The following is an 18,377-nucleotide window of genomic DNA, read 5'->3' as shown; positions in this document are numbered from 1 at the left end:
TAACCAAGTGGGTACCCTAGTAAGGGGAACAGGGACTATTTCTGATATGAACTCAGTGGCAGGCTCTTTGACCTCCCCACCCCCAAGGGAGGAGCTGCTGGATGGTGTAAGCACGACACACCCTGATTTGCCATTTCCTGTCTGCCTGCTGCTTGCTGTGTGTCCTATGTCTCCTTGCTGCGCGCTTAACAAGCTCAACTCATTCAAAATCAAAAGGACAGCTGCCCTGTGGGATCATCCGGACAGAGCCATCCGGCACTCACAAGACGGGGACAGGCAACAGCCCCGCATCGGTGAACACAGGAAGGGAGTGCTACACTTTTCACAGGGAGCCAGGGTCCGGGAACATTCTGGGCAGTGGCCAGCAACAAGTGGGAATGCTGAACGGTGAGTGTAAAGTGGTCAAGGCACATGAGCCTGTTGCTTTTTCCCACTGTCCCTGGGGCCAGCATTGCACAAGAGTCTCCCTGCCAAGGCTCCTGCCAGTGTCAGCCCATCCTGGCCAGGGGACCTCTGAGCAGCTCTGACCTCGCTGCATAGACTCTTATTTAATGTCACGGCAGCAAGGGCTGTTGGTCCAGAGACCATGTCCAAACTGCATCAGCTAGTGCCACAGCAGAGGGTAGGGCAGCCCCTAGGTTGCAGAGCAAACTCTGAGCTCAGCGGCCTCTTGACTTGAGACGACCATGGAAGTCTTCAAGTCAGTATCCTGCCACTGATGCGTGGTTCCATGGAGAATTCATGGCATGAGAGCCTTAGAGAGAAACAGAATGTGAACTCGGAACCTGGAGGCTTAGCGCGGATGGGCTCATGGGTGCTGAGGTGGTTCCTCGTCAATGCTGCATGAGCACCTATGGCAGCGGCAGTGCACGGGGTGTGTGTGTGTGTGCGTGCATGTGCATGCACGTGCGCGAGCTGCTGGCCGGGCCTAGTGGGAATAAGCAAGGCTGGGAGCAGCTTTCTCAGTCAGCTCCCTGCAGACTACAGTCCTCAGTCTGCCTGCTGTTTTTGGTGGTCCTTTGTGGGCTGGTACCTATTGCTGGGTGGGGCGTTCTGTGCACTCGAGGTGAGAATGTGTGCACATGGCTCCTTGCCTTCTGCACTGTGCCTGTGACACCGAACCACCCGGGGAGCCACACTCCCCACAGCTGCTAGTGCTCAAGACATCACAGGGCCCACAGGAGAAAGCTCTTTCATGACCTGCTTTCACCTTGGAGACCTGGGCAGCCCCACATGCCTCAGCAACACTGACCATTCTTAGAGGGCCATGTCATACAGGCTCAGGCCCCTCTCAACACAGCAGGGCGTGGAGCTCCAGACAGTCTGGTTTCTTCCCAGGGCGAGCCCGGTGGTCTAGCTAAGCTGGAGGACAGCAGAGACAGGACAAAGGTAAGGGCCACAGTGAGGTCCCCATGCCTGCTGCCAGATCTGGCCAGCTGGGCACAGCGGCTGTGACTTGCTTTAAATATGGAGAGGTGGGTGGGAACTGCGGGAGCAGTTATGCTTCCCCTTCTGTTGTGGCGGTGAGCACACTCCAGCAGAGCAGGCCACAGCCAGCTGTGTATATTTCTGTGTCCTGCTGTAGCCCGCACTCAGGACCACGGGAACAGAGAGGGCTGCTGGAGCAGGCACGCCTCAGTCCATAGGCATGACCTGGCTGGAGGGGAACGGAGACCTGTTCTCTGGAAGGGCAGGCCCAGGCCACACTCCACTAAGTCTGCACTAAGCCGTTCAAGGAGGCCTGCCTGCCTCGATATACACCTGCTCGGGTGAACAGTGCTGGAGGAGGGCCCGAGAAACTGCCTGCAGCAATTCCCTGTAGCAAGCAGCCACAGATGTGTGCTGAGCCAGCTGCTGTGCTTGGCCTCTGCCTGGTTCTGTGATGTAGACTCACATTGTGGCCAGCCACAGTCTGGCGCAAGGTCGGTCTCCTTAGAGCACCAAATGAGCTGGCTACTCCTTGCTGTGTTGGCGTTTCCTGACACAGACCCGAGTGCTCTCCAGGCCTCTGCTATGGCCCTGGGAAGCGGTGTGTAGCTGTTGCTGAGGGAAGGTGCCTTCTTGTTCCCGAGTTCTAACCCTGAACCTGTAGTTGGTGCTGACATCATGGAGGCCTTGTCATGCGCACCTGGCTGGCCTCCACACCCTTAGGCCTTCAGCCACTCTTTGGGATCCGCATTCTACGTGTAGGAAGCAGGGCAGGACTCCGTAATCCTGACTCAGAATGCAGAGGTTGAGGAAATGGAGGGTCAGAAGTTTACACCAGCAGTGTCTACCCCAGCCTACCCTTCCTCCGCCTTGACCTGCTGCTGTGAATGTGAACCTAGATTTGTCCTAGAAAACCATGCCCTAAAGTAGCAGTCCTGCCGAGGCTCTGGGGAGGCAGCAGGAAGCAGCAGCAAGGTGGGCATTTCCCCTGCACTGCTGGGCAGGCTCCCAAACGCTTCCAGCTGCCCTGATTGGATGCACAGGTGACAAAATGGATGTGTGGGATGCTGACACTTTACAAGCCATCCCTGCCCCCCCAAAGGTGAGGGCAGCTGTAGCTGACACCGTTCCTTGGCTAGTCACCTGAATACATGCCCTTCCCTTCGGGGCAGGGTGGCTGAGAGCTCCAGCCTTCATGGCCACACAGTGATCCTTGCGTCTGTGCTCTGCTCTAGCCCTGCCAAGGCAGAGGGCAGGACAAGATGTGTACTAAGCATGGGGGTGTGGCCCAGGCCCCCACTAGAGATAACTGGTCTCCTGGGATCATCCTAAAAGCTCCTGTGGTGGACGACTACCTCAGACCCTCAGACAGCTACGACTGGAAGACTGATGGCATCATACCAATGCTGGCCTCACAGAGAGCTGCCATCTAGGAATGGCACCCAGCCATGCTGCAGGGTTGTGGGCCTGGCTGCTGGCATGAATGGCACGGGCTCCTTGGTACAGGTACTGCCTTGGTTCCTGGCCAGTCCTGTCTTGCCAGGCCTCTGCCTTCCTCTCTAGCTTGGGCGGACTGCAGAGACTAAGTGCTTCTGCTCTGGAGGTGGATTCAGGTTCCAGCTGCCCTTGGGTGTGAGTGTTGATTTCCTCAAGTAAAAATAGGTATTTTCAGAGTGTGCACTGTCTGCTGCAGCCACCTGTGGGCCCCTCCCAGGCTCCCCAGCTCTCTGTGGCTTATGTCCGTAGCACCTCAAGTTCCTCATTCAGTGCTGGCCCCTTCTACAGTCTTGGTCTTTGCCTGGCACACACTAAAGCCATGTGAGCTTCCCTTGGATCACTCCTGATGTCTGGAACACCTTTTGTCCACATCTGGCCCCACTCTCCTAGGCTAGTGCAAAGGGCTCTGTCTAGTGAGCACATGGGAAGCTGGGTTTGTAAGGGCTGGGCTCCAGCTCCCCTAGTGTGCAGTCCTCTTCTGTGTGGGCCTCAATAAGCATCATCACCTCCAGGGGCAGAAGGCCCCAGTGAAGAGCCACATCCAAGATAGAGAAGAGCAGACAGGTGTGTTAGAGGAAGAAGTGGGGAACTCTGGGTAATGTGGGGACATGGCTGTCACCCCTGATACAATTACTTCTGCTAGGATTACGTTTCTGGTGCCATGCTGGCTGAACCCAGGCCTTCACCATTTTCCCACATTCGCTGTGGCTTTTGACTGGCTGCCCGACTGTGTGAAGCTGCCCCAGGCTAAGGCTACTTCTTGTGGAGAAGCCAAGAGCACTGGAGTCAAAGAAGGAAATGTTCAGAGGAGGGCAGTGGCTCTGTTTACCACAGAGGTCAGCAGCAGGGAGCAGGCTCTCCCTCCCAGCCTTCCAAACAGCTGTGTGCCATTACTGCAAGCCCAGAGGCCCTCACTGTGGGTTTGGGTACAGATGGCCACTGTCCTGCCCTAGCAGCTCAGACGATGCTGAGGTATGCCACACTTTGTAGGAAAATCTATGCAGTCAGCACGTGGGCAGGGGTCTGCATGACGGCATAAGCTGGGGAGCCCAGGGCTCTGGAAGCAAACTCTAGGTCTACCGAGGATGATCTGTGTGACCTCGATGTATACCTTAGCTCACTCTGAATGGATTTACCAGTGTCACCCCTCACTCAGTATTGCTAAGTGGCAGTAGAGATAAAATGGCTGGCAGCACCTAGGGCTCCATGCATTTTCAAACCCACAAATGTTTGAAAACCATGAGCTAAGGAAGGTTTAGTCCGAGCCCCACACTGTTGAGTCCCTGTGTACTGCCCCAAGAGGCATCAGCACTGAGGTGTGTATTGATATTGTACAGAGGCCAGAGTTCCATGGAGGGTCCTCTCTGCCTCCTGTTCAAGCCCTAGGGTGGCAGGAGCAGGCCAGCATCCCTGTGGGCCATCACCAGCCTCTCTAAGGAAAGCATTCCCAGCTCATCACTGTTTGCATCCCACCTCGACTCTTGTGCCAGAGATGGCACAAACAAGCCGTTTTGTTTCCCCCCTTATTCCCTGTGATTTACTGGCTGGCCTGACATAATCCCATTCTTTCCCCATGAGAGCAAGGGCAGCTGTCTGTGTGGCTGTGGGACGAGGTCTGCCTGACAGATGTGACCAGAGGAGCAGGCCCATGTGCTGCCTTTGGCATTCTGCCCTTTAAAAGCTTCCCATTGATTATTTTTAAAAACTTTTACTCCATGAAAAATGTAAATAAGTTTGTAATAACAGATGTTCTTTTACGAGAATTACTTTTATGCTTCAATTAAGAATTTCCCAATCGCCATATGAAAGAGCGTGAAATTATTACCTGCAATAAAGGGTGCTATTGCCTTGCTCTGCAGAAGCAACTTTCATCAGGGCAGATCAAAGCGCTTCCGAGGCATTAATTAACTGAGCCTCAGAACCATCTGTGAAGAAGGGTAGAGCTCATGGTCTTGCTTATTAAGGAAGGCTCAGAACAGAGAGACTGATTCATTTACCAGAGGTCACACAGCAACACAATGCTAAAGAACAAACCTTCTATGGGAGGTAGAAGCAGTAAGTATGGCTGTCTAAGCTCTGATCCAAAAACACTGTTAAAAAACTGCCGTGAACCTACTCTGGGAGGAGTCCTGGCACCTATGACAGATTCTGTGGTATGACTACACACTTGTCTTTGCACTGAAAGGGCACTAGGAAGATTCAACTCTGTTGTGTGCTCATGAAACAAAGTAGGGTCTGAACCTTGCAGCCATCCTCCTGTTCAGTCTTCCGAGAGCTGCTATTGCAGGTCAGCCATTACACTCGGCTTTCTTGACTACACATGGTGCTGATACAAGGCTACAGTGGACACAGCCGCCCCTACACTTGCCCAGGAATCCTGGCTCTCCTATACTGCCGGGCTGAGCTTCTGCTATGTGCTGGCAGGTGTGAGCGCGCTGCAGGCACAGGACAGGTGTGACTGTTATCTTTTGCTCAGGAATCCTTCAAGCTCATCTATAAGGTATTGGGCCTAGTTTTGAGCCTTCATCCAGAGGTCGAAGAACAGCACTGGGGACTGCAGGGCCTCTGGCAAAGAAGCCCCTGCTGTTTAACACTGTAGGCTGGGGAGAAAGGGAGAACCTGTCACAGCTCCTGGCTGGGCAGGATGGGCTCCATCTGCCAGCATGGTGGGAAGGAGCAAACGCTGCAGAGAAACAGCAACAGCCAGAGACAAACCACTGAAGGTGTGAGACATCAGTGTGGCCCAAAAGGGGCCTCTGCTCTCCATAGTTCTTGCGAGGGCTGAAGGCTGCTTTAACCCACAGGGCCGAGACAGCCTGGAGGGACAGCACAATCTGGGCTCAGCCAATCCCTGGCCTTCCTCATCCTGCCTAGGGTAAAGGAAGAACAGAGGTCTTAGAACTAGGATGGGCTTCCTAGGGAAGGCAGGTGGCCCATCTGGACACACCACCTGCTAGTACAGACACCCAGGTGGCTTCTGAAGATCTCAGGTGCAGACAACTAGAGCCTCTGAGGTGCCCTCGCCATGCTTCAGCCCGAACCTGAGCCTCCCAGGCTGGTGGCACAGAGCAGGCACTCTCCAGCGCTCTCTGAGCCAGCCCGTCTCACCACACAGTGGAGCCGCAGAGCACTCCCTCACCTTTGGAAACAGCCTTGAGGTGCTTTCCATGGTGAGGGTCCCTTCTCTACCAACACTTGATATCAGTGAGCTCAGGGCTGCCCAAAGAGACCCGAGGAGTGTAGGGTCTGACCTCTACGCTTAGCTGAAGGACTACACAGTCCTCTGACTGCCTTGGTTCTGTGAGAAGAGCTCCTAAGTCCACCCAGAGTACATGATGGGCTAAGGCTGGGGAGGGCCTAGCCCTAAGTGCTTGCCTGTTGATCTTTTCATTCAGTCCCACCTTATATTGTAACCACAGCAACAGGCCCTTGGCTCTCCTATAGCCAGGGGAAGGGAGGGAAAGCATTCTGGGGAAGAAAAGAGCAAGGGGTTGAGGGCTGTGGTGGTCTGAGTAAAAACGGCCCCCAGAGGCTCACAGGGTGTGTCACCATTAGAAGGTGTGGCCTTGTTGAAGGAAGTGTGGCCCTGGGACTGGGTTTTGAGGTTTCAGAAGCTCAAGCCAGGCCCAGTGTCTCTCTCTCTTCCTGATGCTGCCAATCAAGATGTAGGACTCTCAGCCCCTTCTCCAGCACTGCGTCTGCCTGTGCACTGCCACACTCTGGATTAAACTTCGGAAACTGGAATCCAGCCCCAGTTAAATGTTTTTCTTTGTAAGAGTGGCCGTGGTCACAGTGTCTCTTCACAGCAGTAGAAACCCTAGCTAACACAGAAGTTGGTACAGGAACTGAGGTATTGCTGTGATAGGCCTGACCAGGCAGCGGCTTCGTGGCAGAATGGGGATTAGAAAAGCAGCTGAAAGCTCTAGGTGGGGGCTAAATGGGCCATTCTAGTAGAAACATGGAAGACGGTGATGGTGAGGGTGATTTGAACTGTGGGAGCCTGGCTCAAGAGGTTTCAGAAGAGAAGAATTTTAGTATGTGGCCTAGAGATTGTTTTTGCAGTATTTTGGTGAACAATAAGGCTACTTTCTGCTCTTGTCCAAAAAAAAGTCTGCCTAGGGCTAAACTGAGGAATTATGGATTGACATACTTGGCAGAGGAGTTTCTCAGGGGGCCTGGTATTGACCGTGTGGCTGGGTTATCACTGGCCGCACTTATGCAGACCTTTAATGAAAAGGAGCAAGCTGAGCAAAAGAAAATACAAAAGACACCAGAAAGCGTAAACAGATGAAGGAAAAGCCTGATGCTGAGTGGAATAAAGGGAGTGGTGACGTCAGAGCAAGACCCCACCCAGCCCAGCTCCCAACTTGTGAAAAGGAATTAAAGAAAAGCTTAGGGCTGGGTGCGGTGATGTACAACTTTAATTCTAGCATTCCAGAAGCAGAGGCAGGCAGATCTCTGAGTTCAAGGCCAGCCTCATCTGGCAGTGAAGGAAATCCCTGAAAACAGAAAGCTGGAGAAGATGTAATTAAATGAGGGGGCTGTGTTCCAGGGGCAGCAAGCAACAGAACTTGCAGTTTGGCCAGATGGTTCTGGCTTTAGAGTCAAGGATACAAGAAAGGGGTTATGGAACCTTCCTCTGTGACTAAGGAAAGTCACTGAGGCCAGGCAGGGTGCCCCTGCATGGAGGCCTGCATAGACCATTTTGTGAAGCTGTGAAGGTGGCCTGGACCGCCAAGAACCCTAGGATACCTGCTGAGGAAAGCTACTAACAGGGAATGGCACCAGCCCAATAGACAGAAGTGAGCTGCAGTTACAAAGCGGAAGGAATCGGGGCGCTGAAGAGCACTTTGACATCAGATGTGGAGATGCAGTGTGGCGTCTGCCCTACTGGATTTTGGTCTTGCTCTGGTTCAGTTTCTCCTCTCCTTGTTCTCTTTCCGAATGGTAAGGCATACCCTGTGGCATTGTATGTTGGAAGTATGTGATCTGCCTTTTGCTTTTGCGGGGGATTACAGTTAAGAGACTGCATGTGTCTCAGACAAGACTTTGCACTTTTAAATGGGGTGGAGACCGATAGACTATGGAGATCTTTGAAGCTGGGCTGAGTGTATTTCTGCACTGTGATATGGCTGCAAACCTGTGGGGATCAGGAAGCGGAATGTGGTAGTTTTGATAAAAATGGCCCCCACGGGCTCACGGCGAGTGTCACTGTTAGAAGCTGTGGTCTTGGAAGGGGTGTGTCCCTGGGGCTGGGCTTTGAGGTTTCAGAGGCTGAAGCCAGGCCCAGTGTCATTCCCTTCCTGCTGATCCAGATGTGGGACTCTCGGCTCATTCGCCAGCACCGCGTTTGCCTGTGCACCGCCGTGCTTCCTGCCACAAGGATAATGGACTAACCCTCCACAACTGTGAGCCAGTGCCAGCCAAATGTTTGTCTTCATCAGAGTTGCCGTGGTCACGGTGTTTCTTCACAACGATAGAAACCCGAGCTTAGACAAGAGCTTTGCCCAGAGATTGGTAAGGTCCTTCTTGTGCTGCCCTTGGGTTCCCACTTCTGTTTGAACCCACCTGAATCTTAGTGGCCCTGTAAGAGCTTCTGATGTCTGTAGACCCCTCTGTGGTGACACTTGTTGACTAACTCTTCACCAGGCCACCATATGCTTTTAATGATTTTTAAAAACGTATGTGTACATATGCCTGTGTATGCTACTGTCTATAGGTGCCTGCAGAGGCCAAGAGTGCACTGCTCTGGAGCTTGAGTTACAGGCGGTTGTAAGCCTCCCAATGTGGATGCTAGCAACTCTGGGAGGGCAGAGGTGCTCCTGACAGCTAAGCAGACTCTCTAGCCCCGGCACATGGCTATTTACCTTGGCATTCTTTGGACTGGGCTTCTGGCAGAAGCAATGCTTGCAGGCAGCCTCGGCAGGGCTTGCATGCAGTGACAGCTCTGTATGTGGGGGCCGTGACTGCAGAAAACACACCAGGACTGACACAGCGGCACTCCCGTGCCCATACCTGCCACTGCCGATGGATGGGAAGGCGATCGATTTCAGCTTCCTGTCATCAGCTAGAGCCAAGCAGTTTTTCACTGTCTTTTCTAGAAGCTCTTCACACTTGTCTGCACCCCACACTGGGCTGTTGCAGTGGATCACAAACTTGGCGGGCAGGCCGTGGCCTGCACTCACAGCGGCTAAAAGGGACAGGGAGAAGCACACGTCACAGGAGGCCAAACTCACACCCCCTCTCCTGCTCTGCAGTGAACCCTAGCCGCCTCGGTTAGGACACAAGGAAGGACACGCCTTCCTTAAACACATCTTCCTGTGTCCAAGGAAGATGCAGTTGCCTCCATGCCATGGCTCCACCACCAACTTGAGCTGGAACTACCCTCAAGCATCTCCCTACTGAGACGGTGGCGTTCAGTTCACTGCTGCCAGGAGCTGCAGAAGAATGTCAGTGTAGCCCTCTGCCTCAGAAGGACAGTGGGGTCTTGAGAGGGTGTGGTCTTACACACCAGTTCCACTGAATGTTAATTAGTGGCTAACTATGGTGGACCTCTAACTCCCCACACACAAGTCAAGGCAGCCTCGGACAGTGAGGCTTCAAAAGAGTGGCAGCCCGATTATGTGACCTGACCCTGCCCACGATGACAAATCAAGATTGGCTCTTTAGGGAGCAACTCTTCCCTTCCCTGCAGGATGTGCTGGCTTCCAGCCACACATCCCCATGACTGTCTGCTTGGCCCTCATCAAGTCTAAGGGCACAGCCTCAGCTCTGTCACAGGCCTGAGCTGGAAGCAGCCTGCCCGATTCCTGGAGCAGTTCTGGGGACTACAGGAACTGCTACAGGAAGACACTCCTGGGCTATGGTTAGGAGCGTTTGAAGTCGGTGATAAACTGAGTGGGAAAGGGCCAGAATAAAACCCATAAACAGTCTAACTCTGACCAGTATTGTAAGCCAGGTAGAACCCCAGCCCCCAGCACTCGAGAGCCCAGAAGTTTGAGACCAGCTTGGGTAACAACAACAAAATCTTAAAAGAGCTTAGAATCAAGACCAAAAAAAAAAAAAAAAAAGTTATTAAAACAAGCAAGAACCATTTGAACCACACTAAATCTAACAGCCTTTCCCATGGTCTTTGTTCCGGTCATACCAGTCTGCTTCCCATCAGACCACATCACGTGCCTAAGGTCACTAGCGGGCCTACGGGACTGGTGGGGCAGGTGAGAGTGGCCAGCAGCCTGCTGGAGAGCTAATCCTCTTTCTCTGCCCACCCTTGCACAAGGCTGGCTGTGGGTGAAACTACCCAGAGCTTTCCAATTGGTACTCTTTTCCCTGTAGGAAAAGAGAAGGCATATCATGGGTCAAAGTTCATATTTCATTGTTAAAGGACCCTGATATGGGCCCAGGATACAGGTAACATTTCATCTCTGGGCAGGACCAGCTGCCTTTCCTGAGAGGACCTGTGTGTACATTATATATAATTACTAATGGCCACATTTAGTGAAGATTTATTTTTAAGACAAAATGGCCATCCGGGATTAGAGTAAGAAAGAAAAAGGCAGAGCCTGAAATGAGGAAGGGAGGGTCTTCATGCAGAGCAGGTGCCCCTCCCCCTTGATGAACCTGGGAAGCCCTGTCATTCAAGTCTGCTCGCCCCTAAGATTCCCAAACTTGATCCCTACTTCCAGATTTCAGCACGGCCCCATCGGCATCCCTAGTCTTGTTCTTCCCTCTCCAACTAAGAATGGCGGCTGTGGCACACAAAACACGGGTGTTCATGTTTCCCATTAAAAGCACAGCTAGCTGAAAATGGCTCCCCACAGGCTTTCAGGCAGCTCCGTCTCCCCTCAACTATTCTCAGATCTCAGCTCTATCACACTGTTTCTACAAATCCTCTGAATTTGAGATGAAGACACCAGACAGACTGAGCGGCTGAGTGAATTTTAAATCGTCAAGGTGGTGTTCATGAGCCTTTAGCTCTGCTGACTACACGTGAGCTGTGTTCTAAGCGGCCCAGCGCTTGGCTCTTCCATCTTGCAGGCACAGTGGCACCGCTATCCACCCTCAGCTCTCAGCTCCTCCCCTCGTTGCACCAGCCACACCACAGAATAGAGCACACTCCCCACCTTACCTCCAGCTACTTCCAAGGGTCCGTTCTTTTTTCGAAGTTCCAGAACAGCTTCTACAAACTCCTTGCCACCTTTCTTCTCCAGCGTGTTTCCTAGGCAAGGGCAGGGCAGGGTCAGAGTGCTACCCTGCCTGTGGCACACAGACACTCAACATGTCACGTGATTACATACTTTAAGTGGTCTGAGCAGCTATATTTTTTATAAGGCTGCAAAACAGGATCTACGCCTTGGCTGGTCAGGGAGGGAAAACCTAGAAAGATTGACCCTCAGCCAGTGGTCACTAGTCACTACCGTTCTTTCTGGTTCCCTTTGCTGCCCCCTCTCTGGGGGTGACTCAGGTGGGAGTGCCAGAGATGTGAAGGAGGCATGTGTCCTTGGCACGCAAGCCTGGCCTGCAAAAGCAGGTGGCACTGGCTTCCAGTGAGCCTACTCAGGCTTTCTTTTCTTGGGGAGAATCCCCGAGTAAGGAGGAATCTGCGGGAGTAGCACTCGCTCCTCCTTCCGAGCAGCCAGCGCTCCTGGAAGAATGCCAGGGAGAAAGTGTTCCCATCCGGCCACCACTGGGCCAGCGCTACAGGCTTAGTTCCTATTTTGCAGCTTTGGTGTCATAGGTGAATTAAATAAAGAAAAGGAAAAAGAAAAGAAAAAAAAATGGTCTCAGACAATATTTTCTTAATAACATTAATGATTCAGAATTGTTTTAGGGAAAGGAGGGCAACATCAGAAGCAGAGCTTAAAGATGAACTGGTTTGCACAAGGCTTGGAAAAGGATGGCTGGCTGCTTTCAACCCGATTTTTAAAGGGCCTTTCTGAAACTAGGGTACTGGCTATGAGAGCCAAGACGACCAGCACCTGTGAGGACTTTGGGCTCCTAAGCTCGTGTGGGCCACAGGCAGCAGTCTGAGCTGTGGCAACAGCAGTTTGTCATGTCTGGCCAGAACAGAGTCCTATTCTTCCTTAAGCTCTGGTTCCTCAGTTCTGTGCATTTTTTTAAAAAGTCTTTTTCCTCAAAGAGGGTGAAATGCTCCCCTTAAGATTCACCATTTATCTTGGAGAGTCTAAGTGTACCGGGTTGGCCAAGGTCTACTGATGTAGTAGCCCAGGTCCTATGTGCATGCATGCTCCTCAGAGGTGAACTAACCTCAGGAAGTGTCTGGAAGCTAAGGCAAGCCCCTGGACAGGGTCATGGTTAAGACAGAGCCAGGGCTACTGGCAGGGACTGAGCCGTTACTGTCACCTCAGACAGTGCACGGTGCATGGGGGAGCATGGTGAGCAGCCCACCTCAGGAGAGGTCCTCGGGTAAGAGAGGCCTGGGCCTTGGGTTCCTGTGGTGGGATCCTGTTCTCCACAGCTCAGCACGCTCTTGTGCCTTTATCTCCCTGAAAGCTGCATGAGCGTTCTATGCCAAAGTCATCTCCAGAGACTTGCACCTGCTGCTGTTGCGTGTCTGTGGCGAGCTTCAGCGCCAGAGTGGCAGCCGACTCCCCGTGCGTCTCGGGGGATGCTCTGGGCCTCAAGGCCCCATTCCACACAGATAAAGATACGGCCCAGATGTGAGACCCCGATAGAGGCTCAATGAAAACAAAGCCGGCACTTCTCTTATGGACATCACTGAGTCCCTTTTAAGATATGTTTCCAAAGAAAATAGGCTGCTTTATAATTAAAGGTGTGTAAGCTTAGGAAGAGTGTTTACTTTAAAATTTTTACTTATACTTAAATATTGGTTTAATTAGAAGTGAAAGTGCAAGCTAAAAATACACTTAATGCATTTCTCAGACTTAAAAACTGAATCCTAGGTCGCAGGCAATCAACCTAGTCAGGACTGGACTCCTACACACACAGATGTATGCACATGTCCATGTAGACACACGTGTACTTTTTAACAAGAAACAGGCCCATTTTCAACCATATTGTCAACACTCTTAATGTAAGGCTCTTGCTTTTTAGGCTCAACTTCAGGGTTAATCATAAAGCAATCGGCTGATTTGCCCCCAAGCATAAACATGTGTTACTCCCATGAGAACAAGAACATTATCTCATGCTTAGAAAGCAGGCATAAGTATCAGTGTTCGAAACAGCCTAAGCAAAAATTTAGGCTTGGACAAATGTCAGTCTCAGCCTGTGGTCTATTTCACTGTTAGAAAGAACTTTTGATGGTAAAGTTAATCACTGGGCTAAGCATTCCTGCACTCGAATCCCTTCTTCCAGCAGTCTCCGGACTCAGGAATTCACACCGAAAATGCAAAGTGTAGCCATTTCTTCCTAGCTTCCTCTTTTCCCTTCTCTCACACCGAAGTGGGAGCTGGAGCCAATCGAGGCCACGTGTGAATCTGGATTATCACTGTTTTGGGATTGTACAGGTATCTGAGGGCAGCACTAGTTTGGTCTGGATCTCCAGGCAGAGAAAGCAGAGGCGGGCTTTGGAAGACTGGATTCCCCCCCTCCCCCGTACCTTCCTTCCTCCTCCTAAGGTTTCTAGCTGTGACAGGGACATGTGGCATGTCCTTGTTCACACTCTCTGGCCCACACTGGCTACAGAAGACAGCAACGTCTACATGCCTCAGGGTAGAGTGTCGTGCTGTCATTACCCTACTAGCCCAGGCCTGGTATGGGGACGACTGGGCTTTGTGTGGGGCCACAGCTGGCTCCACCATTCACTCCCTAGCTGGTTGCAACCGTCTCAAAATCTCTCTCTTCCCCTGTGGCCAGTTCTGCTAAACAGGAGCCTTTCACAGAGAGGGCAGCTCCCTGGGCCTGAGATACTTTGCCTAGGGAGCTTCATAATCCCCACTCCATCCAATACCCTGGATGCTAGGATGAGCAGGCCTTAGTCATTCCCAGCTCACAGGATGGGCCTGTGCTGTTCATTTATTTACCTTATCCAGGTACTTCCTGCACATCAAGTTTTTATTGAGTTGAGAAAGGAAACCTCTTTCCTAAGCTGCCTTCCTAGGAGGAGTTTCATTGCCTGCTGCCTGGCTTCATTTTGGCATGGCACACTTAGCAACTTCCTGCTTTCCATCATGTCTGAAATCCAAAATGCTCAGCAGAGTCATCAGCCCAAATTGCAATGTCTGAGGCAGCTGTGGCAGCAGGCTCTGCGAGTGCCTAAGCCTAGACTAGACTAAGCAGTCTAGTCCTAAGTTACCTGCGCCCAGGACTCGGGGAAGTCTTCCTGCGGAACCCCTCACCTCATCCTTTAAGATTACAGGACTTGGTGCTGACTAGGAACGTCTTCGTTCTCTTTGGGTCCACACACAGATCAATGCTCAGGCTGAGCACATCTGTGTCGAATCACAGATGCACACTGTAGTGAGGCCAAGAGCAAGCACAGCCCAGGAGCTAGACCCCACATAAGGTGCTCTGCCTTTCCTTACATTATCCTCATTCCCAGGTTGAGAACTGAGGCGTGGCGGAACTGCACGTCTTGGCCAGGCCCCGTAACAGTAGACAGTGAAGCTAGGATTCAAGTTCCTCCTTGCTGGGGAATGCACACTGTGAGGCTGCAGGCCCCAGTGTCCCTGTGGCCTCACTTCAGTTATACCCAGCATCCTGGACTACTCACAGCAGGGCGCCTGCTGCCTGGGGAGACCCGGGAAGCACCTGGGACAGTGTCTCCCAAGTGCTGTTCAAGGACAGTTTACAGACTACAGCTCCAACCTGACTGAAACCGCCCACACGGGAACACATTTAGAAAGTCCCTGTGTGTCTGAGCTGTGAGGCCATTTGTGAGAGGGTGTGCTTCCGACATGCGAAAGCTGGGTGGCCACAGAGCCTTGTGCGCAGGAGTCTGTCTGTCCTGTTGAGGGCACGGATGGGGCCCCACCTGCCTGTAACTGAAACCTCGGGGGAACCCAGTCTCCAACAAAGCTGCGCCTCATGAGGCAGAGAAAGAAACTTGCTGCTGAGCCAGTTTCCAAACCAGAAGCGCCCGAGGGGCAGCCGCATGGTGCGCCCGGCTGATGGCCGGCTGTGCTTCTCCAGTTCGTGAGCCAGGGACGAAGGCCCTGGGAGGTCAGGACGGCTGGAAGTGCGAAATGAATGCAGCCTGCGTAGCTGTCAAAGGATCAAGCTGTCTGCGCGGCCGACTGACCATGCACACACACACGCTCGGCAGCACCCAGCTCGGCATTACCTACTTCACCACCGATGTAGAAGTCAGTGTTTGTCGGGTGAACGACAGCATCACTGTCGATCGAGGCAATGTCAGCCTGAACAACTTGCAACTATAACAGGTAAACAGATGTAGATCAACTGTGTTGGACCGAGACCCACGCACAGGCACATTTACTAACGCCCCAATGGCAGGGCTGGCCTACCTGGTCGATTCCAACATATGAGCCCAAGGGGCAATCAGTCCACGCAGTGTGCACACATGTGGATGGGAGTGAGGACAGGAGGAGGAATATCAAATGGGACATGTTTAAATTAAACATTTGAATGACAAGTCCAAAAAAAAAGAGAAACACACATGTGAGATCATTTCCAAAGGTTAAAAGGAATAAAACAACAAATGCCCCACTTCACCCTGCAGAAGCCTGCACAACGCTGGCACCCCACTGAGAAGGCTACAGAGACATGGCATCTGCTTTGAAAAAATGTGAACTGTCAGGCCAACCACAACAATGAGTTTCTCCATTCTTCTATAGCAGTCAACTTGCAGGCATTGGTTTATCCTTTTTGCCTCCCTTCAAATGACAGCTCAGAAAGCGGTACAGATACACGAACAGGGAGTACTTTCCCCCGAATGGGTGGAAGTATTTTCCCAGGCTTTGCTCTTTTCCCAGCAGATCCTTTCAACACAGTTGGGATGGAATCGACACCACTGATAGCCTCTGCCCTTTTGTTTTACAGGTGGCATCTGGATAAAGCAGGTGGAAAACAAACTCCAACCAGGGCACGGCTGAGCTCCAGTCTCTGTTTTAAGCTCACTGCTGTGGCCTGTCTGTGTGGGTGGACGTGGGCTCCGTCCTGTGAGGACAAAAGCAACTGCGGTTGGGGGCAGATGCAGAGAATACACTGCGGACACGCTCAGAATGGTACGGGCCCTGGGGCAGCTGGCAAGCCTGTGTCCCACAGGGGCGCTTAGCATGCCTGGCGTGGACAGTCCTCTCGTGAAATGATGGGCCACCTGAGGGAACCTTTCGCCTTGTGCTCATTGTCTGCCCTACCCTGCATGGGACAAACTCAGAAAGGGAGTCTGCCCTTCTGACTAACATCCTCCAGCCACAGAGCACATGCAGGTGGCGGTCAGTCATACACATGGAAGAAAAGGCTGAAGGACAGGAGCTGGTAAATCTGCTTAAAGCTGAATAAAGTACAGCTCCGTGATATAAAATCCAGCTTGATTTCCTTTATACACTTTGAGTGTCATGCTAACCAAAGCTTAAATGGAGAAACTATTGTTTTGTCGTTTCCTGAGATTTTTTTTTCAGCTTAAAAATAAACAAACCAATAAATAGGAAAAAAAAAGAAAGGAATAAAAACCACACATTTAAAAATCCCTCCCAAGAAACCAGCAGTCAGTTTGATCATTATGGAAGAGAATTTAGACGGTGATACATCTGCAATTCAGGGAAAGCAGCCAATCACACTCAATGAGACTCAAGAGACTGTCTCCGTTTGGAGTGGTCTGGAGTGAGGCAATAAGCAAGGTCTACAATTAAGTGCCATCAAGGACTGGGATTCGCCTTGACCATGTGTGAGTCTAGGCAAATGAAAAGCCTAAATTCTGGGTTCCATAAATTCTCATCTGACGGCTGGTAGTGCCAAACCCCATCCCCAATTACCTAGGTCATCTTTAAGGTCAATGTCAGCATTGGTAGGATTGATTATGGCCTCCACCTCAAAGCCGGCTAAATTACTGATTTCACTGTGAATAAGGTTCAGCTGAAAAGAAAAGCACGAGGTGGGAAATAACAGGAGAGCCGGCAGGTAGCAGAAAAGTGAACCCTGCACACAGGTGAGGCAGTGGATGCCCACGGTGCACTGGGCAGAGAGAGAAACAGGGAGCCGCTGGCTGATGTGGACCTATTTCAGACAGAAGACTCCAGTGCCACCGGGTGCTTAAGAGGAAGCCAGCTAGGCGGGTGTTCAGAACCTGAGGCGTTGCCTAGGGTGAAAGGGAAGTACAGGCCACAGTAGCCTGGGCAGAAAGCTGGTCGTTCTCTTTAGAGGAACTTGTAACCCAGAAGCAAAGTGCTCAGCGTTCATGGAGGAAAGGCCGTTGTCCTTGGACACTGGGAAGGAGAGAAACCCTACCTGGCTGTGTACACCTACAAAGTGCCATTGTCTTGCAAGTGTTTATGGGTCTTTAAAGGTGTCCTCACCACTGTAGCTTCTGGTTGTCCCTCCCTGCTCCCATCATGCTCAGGAGTAGCAAAGAGCAAGGATGTTCTGTTACTTGGGAACACTTAATTTTATATGCCCATTAGTCACACAGTGACTGGAGTTCTGGTCACACCCAGGAAGAAACCTAAGCAGTTCTCCAGAAAGACAAAGTGTTTTTTTGAAAAGTAATTTTCACCTCACTGGTCAAGTTGCACTGATCTGATGGCCGGCTCGCATATACCTTGATTGTGTCTGCATATACCCAATCAACTGGGTCTTTCTCAGGAGCCATTGGCCTTTCTCCCACTGTTGCTCTGTTGCCATGGCAGCCCTTGGTCACTAAGAGCAGTGGGTGCTGATTCTGCTGTCGTGGCCCTGCCTTACTCCCTCCTTTCCTTTAAGATACGTGTGGCCAAGCCAACAAGTTCACAATCTGTCTTGTCATCAAGCTGTAACTCCTTCGATGACATCAGCTGTGCCTTAGGCAGCCCACGGACCCATCGAGACCTAGGCTTGGGGAGTGCCCGAGCCTGCAGTGGGCAGCAGAACTGAGCCCTTGTCCTGGCATTCACTATCGGGGAGGATGGTGGAGCACATGACAGGTTAGCTCTTGGCAACCAAACTCCAATGTGCTGAACTTCTGGAGCCAAACATTTTGTTACAAAGAAAAAATTTCTGGTAAACTATATGTAAGAGAGATACACCCCCAAATTTCTGATCCTTAAAAGCTGTGAGATTTCCAAAGTCTAAAAGCCCGTAGACTAAGAGTCCTTCTTTGGGAAAAAAACTATGGTAGAAATGAGTATGATTGTTTGGCTAAGGAAAGAGTCAAAGCCAGAAGAAGGGCTTTATTTCTGCCTGCAGGCTTCATGTTCTTAGCACCGTATGGTGATTGGGGGCTGTTCACATCCCTAACTTGGAAGAAGAAAGCCACTAGGCTTCTTCATCAAGTTGCCCCCAGGGGCTCCCGGTCCTAGTGACAGATGCACTCAACA

At 51.7% G+C, this 18,377-nt stretch overlaps 1 protein-coding gene across 5 annotated transcripts in view; it reads right to left on the bottom strand.

Annotated features, from left to right (window-relative positions):
• The window catches only part of LOC110557064 (core histone macro-H2A.1), a 62,525-nt gene that overhangs the window by 2,127 nt on the left and 42,021 nt on the right, over positions 1-18,377 (bottom strand). For 3 of the 5 annotated variants that reach the window (XM_060380599.1, XM_060380601.1, XM_060380600.1), the window contains exons 6-8: positions 16,842-16,941; positions 11,054-11,143; positions 8,941-9,115 (exon numbers count right to left, since the gene is read on the bottom strand). In XM_060380599.1, coding sequence (XP_060236582.1) covers positions 8,941-9,115; positions 11,054-11,143; positions 16,842-16,941 — 365 coding nt within the window. Of the gene's footprint in view, positions 1-8,940; positions 9,116-11,053; positions 11,144-15,187; positions 15,279-16,841; positions 16,942-18,377 lie in introns of all 5 variants that reach the window. The other 2 variants (XM_060380602.1, XM_060380603.1) reach the window with 1 other exon arrangement.

This window comes from Meriones unguiculatus, chromosome 3 (assembly GCF_030254825.1).
Source record: "Meriones unguiculatus strain TT.TT164.6M chromosome 3, Bangor_MerUng_6.1, whole genome shotgun sequence".
Lineage (NCBI taxonomy): Eukaryota > Metazoa > Chordata > Mammalia > Rodentia > Muridae > Meriones > Meriones unguiculatus.
Note: the sequence above shows the minus strand (reverse complement) of the source record. Positions and strands in the feature narration are given on the sequence as shown.